This window comes from Rhinopithecus bieti, unplaced genomic scaffold (assembly GCF_001698545.2).
Source record: "Rhinopithecus bieti isolate Rb0 unplaced genomic scaffold, ASM169854v2 scaffold_3527, whole genome shotgun sequence".
NCBI lineage: Eukaryota > Metazoa > Chordata > Mammalia > Primates > Cercopithecidae > Rhinopithecus > Rhinopithecus bieti.
Window position 1 is genome coordinate 3,502,486 of NW_016804488.1, and position 4,880 is coordinate 3,507,365.

The 4,880-nt window shown below is 49.5% G+C and overlaps 1 protein-coding gene across 7 annotated transcripts in view; it reads right to left on the reverse strand.

Moving 5' to 3' along the window:
- Window positions 1-1,975: 1,975 nt before the first annotated feature.
- The window catches only part of COBL (cordon-bleu WH2 repeat protein), a 294,288-nt gene continuing 291,383 nt past the window's right edge, over window positions 1,976-4,880 (reverse strand). For all 7 annotated transcript variants that reach the window (XM_017868611.1, XM_017868606.1, XM_017868609.1 and 4 more), the window contains one exon: window positions 1,976-3,360. In XM_017868611.1, coding sequence (XP_017724100.1) covers window positions 3,343-3,360 — 18 coding nt within the window. In that variant the 3' untranslated portion in view covers window positions 1,976-3,342. The remainder of the gene's footprint in view (window positions 3,361-4,880) is intronic.

The window sequence follows — 4,880 nt, forward strand, 5'->3', positions numbered from 1 at the left end:
CAGGCATGCGAGGGAGAGATTTTGTAGGTAACTAAAATTTGAGATGAGGAGCTTCAGTGAAAGGTTGCCCAGGGCTAAGTGTGGGGACTGTCAGCACAGAAAGGACAGTCTGAGGCGACGCACAGATGCCCAGAGCAGGACGTTACAGCACCAGTGTCCAAGAGGCAGTGTGGGATTCTCAGGCAGACTGCACATGCACCTACCCTGCCTAGACCAGGGCAGGAGGCATGATCCAGGTCCTGCCTCAGGACAATCAGCAGGTTCAGAAGCTAGACCCATTGGAGAGGTTCTCCACAGCCTGGCGGGAGGCCTGGAAGGACCCACATGGGCTCCCTTCTGGGTGTAATGTGTAATATAGAGGCAGGGAGACAATGTGAAGTCCGGACCAGGCCAGATTCTGCCTGCTGCTTCCCCTTGGATATTCACTCTTTCCTTAAACACTTACTGAATACCTCACCTGAGCCAGACAGTAAAAATACCATAGGATTTATGACCTAAACTGGGACATTTTGGGAAGGAGAGAGAATGCCAGTAATAATATGCTGGGATAACCAATGTGACCAGGCCTTTTCCTGGGATCTTGGCCTGGAAAGTTCATTCAGAGCTGCATGTTGCCCCATCTCCTGGCTATAATCAGATAGGCAGGTGTGAGCCCCAGAGGGGAAGGTGACGTGGGGGTCAGGCAGAGGGAACAGAGGCAGATGTGGGCACAGAGGGAGCACCGAGGAGGGCTTGACCTTGACTGTGGCGGAGATACACAGAGGGCTGCATCTCAAGGACAGGGTTGGCCCCTCCGGTCTATGTGAGTGCGCAGCGGTGGTACTGGCATCTCTGACAGGTTAATGCGAGGGAGGCACACAGGAGCTCCTGGGTGCATTCAGGAACTTGGTGGTGGCTTGATGTTGATACAGGACATGGGGGCGGATGTCAAGGCCAGGGACGTGGGATGTGGGCAGTTGTCTGTGTATGTGGGCAGTGTGGATCTAGGCACTAAGAGTCCTGTAGGTGAGTGGTTTAGACTTAACTCTAGGCAATCCAGAGTTGCAGAAGCATGTTTCAACACTAAGAACATGACTGAGGTACTCAGTCGTCTGGGCCTTCAGTGTGCTCATCTGGAAGACGTTGCCTTCATACCACCTGGGTTCACTGAGAAGATGAACCAAGAATAATCATGAAACACTCTGCAAAAAGACCAAAGTAAGGCCAGAGGCTGTCATTATTCCGTATTCCACACTTCAAAACTCAGGCTTCTGTGCCGCTTGAGATGCAGAGGGCAACACAATTTCAAAAGTAGATTTAGCCTAAAGGGACCCCTCCCCTTCCAAGGAAAATGAACTAGGGAGGTGGGTGTCCTCCTGTCCCTTCCGAGGCCCACCTCTGGGCCCCTTCTGTCTGCTGCCCCCTTGGTCTGGCCGGGGAGCAGGGCTGCTCTGAGAAGGGGAACATCATGTAATATGTGAAGACCAGGGGCAGAGGCCAGCAACACTGTTTCTGCTTGACCTCCCATTCCTGACAGTGGCCTCCTTGTGCCCCTAACACCCAGGCAGTGTCCTGCCCCTGGGCCTTTGCACTCACTCTTCTCGCTGCCAGTCATGTGTCCATCTGGAGTTTGCTCCCTCACTTCCTTCAGGTTTTTACTCAATGGTTACCTTCTCACTGGGCCTTTCTTCATCACCCTGTCTCCTTCATCCCCCTTTCCTGATGGTTTTTCTTCTTTACACTTATCAGCATCTAACTATATTCAACATTTTGCTTACTTATATCACATCTATGATCTGTCTCCTTTATAGTAACATAACATGAATCTCACAAGTGTGGGGATTTTTGCCTGTTTGTCAGCTGCACTGTAACCCAGGGAATGGAGGAGTGCAGGAGGGAGCCAGAAACATTGTTGGTTGAATAAATGAATCCGTCCTTCCCATTCTGGAAGAGGGGTATCCAAACCAACTGTAGTATGAAATTCACACAACAGCTGAGATTTGCTTTCCTTTTATTTGTGGCACTAAAAGACAAGTAGTAGACAGCTGTGACGAAGAGCAATTGGCTGGCAGCTCGTGCCTCACCAAGAGTTTAGCAACGTTCATCAGTGAATGCAAAACAGCTTCCATTCTACCTGAGGCCCAGATCTGAGATCGCTGTGAGACATTCAAGTGACCTCACCATACTTGTTTTCTCACTCAGACACAGATTTTATTTCATCAACACATCTTGATTTCTACTACTGTTTTTTTCAATATAACAAAATGTTTTAGAGATATAGATATGAAAAACTACTGCTGTAGTTAAACCTCATTACAAATATTGGTGACTGGGCACCATGTGCTAGGAGAAGACCACGATATCATACAAAGGGAGCCAACGAGCTGTTGGCAAATGTGTCAAGTCTGAACCAAAATTGTGACGCTCTCAGCGCAACTTTGATCTGAACTCTGTGATAGGCGGGCATCCAACATCCCTGCTCCTTGACCCTCTGCAGGATTCCAGAAGGCTCCTAGAGAAGTTACCAGGCTCTGTACACAGACACCATGGAGGAGGCCTATATCACTTCATAGCCTGGGGAACAGATGTCCATGTGGGGCACTTCCCATCCACTCCAGTGGTGTTGTGACCTCAGCCACCCGCCACCCTTGGAGGACTCAGGCATGCCCTGGCCACATGATCACGTAGGATTGTTTTCTGGGTGGTAATAGTTGATTTTAAGAAGCTCAGTTGGTCAGATCATGGACTATGACCCTCTGTGAAGTGTTAGCCCCAAATATTTGAGGAAGAAGAATCCAGTAGTTTTACTACCTATCAAAGCTACCTTTGAAAAGCCTCCCAATGTTTTCTTTTTTTCCTTACTACCAAAACATACACACACAGCATCACGGAGCATATCACATTCAGATTGTTCCAACTGATTCATATTTTTTTTCTAAAATTCAAAAGATCTTAAATCAGTAAGTGGTTTCATCCATCTGCATGTGGTAAAAGTCTCAAAGGTCCAAAATCAGTCTAAGGCATGATTCTTTTCACTTTGCCCATAAATATAATTAAGTGTGAGTGCTGGGCTCCAGCATTTATAGTCCCATTAACCTGCCAACAAGAATCATTTATTAGCAACTTAAGATATTCAGAGGCAAAACACATTTCCTTGGCACATGAGCTGCGCAGCAACGCAGCATCTTCTCCTTTCCTTTCCAGCTGTTATACAGGAACACACCGAAAATCAACTGTGCACATTTTGGCCTGTAGACAAGAAAGTAACACCAAAACTTGATGTTCCTGGCTATGCAGACTCCTTGAGTGATGCCTGTGGGCATCTTACAGGTGGGTTTCTGCAATTCTCTGGCCTCTGTTCATTCACACGAGCAAGGGCACCTGCAGGGAAGAGAGATTCACAGTTATTCGGTATCTGTCAATAAGCCCAGGATGCAGATCTTCCAGCGCTAGAGAGCTCTGTGCACAGCTACTCCTGCAACAGTACTCCTGGAACCCCCCTCCCAGTTCCTCTGACCTCCAGAAAGGAGGCTGTGATCAGGGCTGTCCTCATAGACCTTCTCATGCTCCAGATTCCTCGTAAAGGCTGCCAGGGAAGGATGACTAGCAGGATGCAGAGGCCCAAGGTCAAGGGAACTGGGAGGTGGGCCCTGGGGTTCTGGTCCAGACAGAGGACACTGCCTCTTGGGTTGTGTGGGTGTGTGTCTGAAGACTTGCCCTCTGCTCAGGTGGGCCTGAGAAGATTGTGACTAACATTTGATGTGGGGCGAGTTACCCTCTGTAACTTCAGTTTCTTCATCTTTATATTGGAGACATACCCATAATAATGACAATAATAAATTGCTTGTTTGGTTAAGCTGATGTTTTAATCAGTGGACTTGTGTCACGCTTGAAATGGCGTCTGGCACATGGCAAGCACACAGGAAGTATTCTAGGTACTTTCCATGTGGTGATGGTGGTAATTGTGGTGGTGGTGGTGGTGATGGTGGTGGTGGTGGCAGTGATGGTGGTAACTGTGGTGGTGATGGTGGTGGTGGCAGTGGTGATGGTGGTGGTAATCGTGGTGGTGATGGTAATCGTGATGGTGGTGGTGGTGGTGGCAGTGGTGGTAATCGTGGTGGTGATGGTAATTGTGGTGGTGGTGGCAGTGATGGTGGTAGTAATCGTGGTGGTGATGGTAATCGTGGTGGTGGTGGTGGCAGTGGTGATGGTGGTGGTAATCGTGGTGGTGATGGTGGTGGTAATCGTGGTGATGGTGGTGGTAATCGTGGTGGTGGTAGTGATGGCAGTGGTGATGGTGGTGGTAATTGTGGTGGTGGTGATAGTGGTGGTGGTGGCAGTGATGATGGTGGTAATTGTGCTGGTGATGGTGATGATGGTGGTGATGGTAATTACGGTGGTGGTGGTGGTGGCGGTGGCAGTGGTGATGGTGGTGGTAATCATGGTAGTGGTGGTGGTGGTGATGGTGGTGGCAGTGATCATGGTGGTAATTGTGCTGGTGATGGTGGTGATGGTAATTGTGGTGGTGGTGGCAGTGGTGATAGTACTCGTGGTGGTGGTGGCGGCAGTGATGATGGTAGTAATTGTGCTGGTGATGGTGGTGATGGTAATTGTGGTGGTGGTGGTGGTGGTGGTGATGGTGGTAATTGTGCTGGTGATGGTGGTGATGATGGTGATGGTAATCGTGGTGGTGACGGTGGTGGTGGCAGTGGTGATGGTGGTAATCGTGATGGTGGTGGTGGCGGTGGTGATGATGGTGGTGATGGTAATCGTGGTGGTGGTGGTGGTGGTGGCAGTGGTGATGGTACTCGTGGTGATGGCGGTGATGATGGTGGTGACGGTAATCGTGGTGGTGATGGTGGTGGTGGCAGTGGTGATGGTAATTGTGGTGGTGGTGGTGG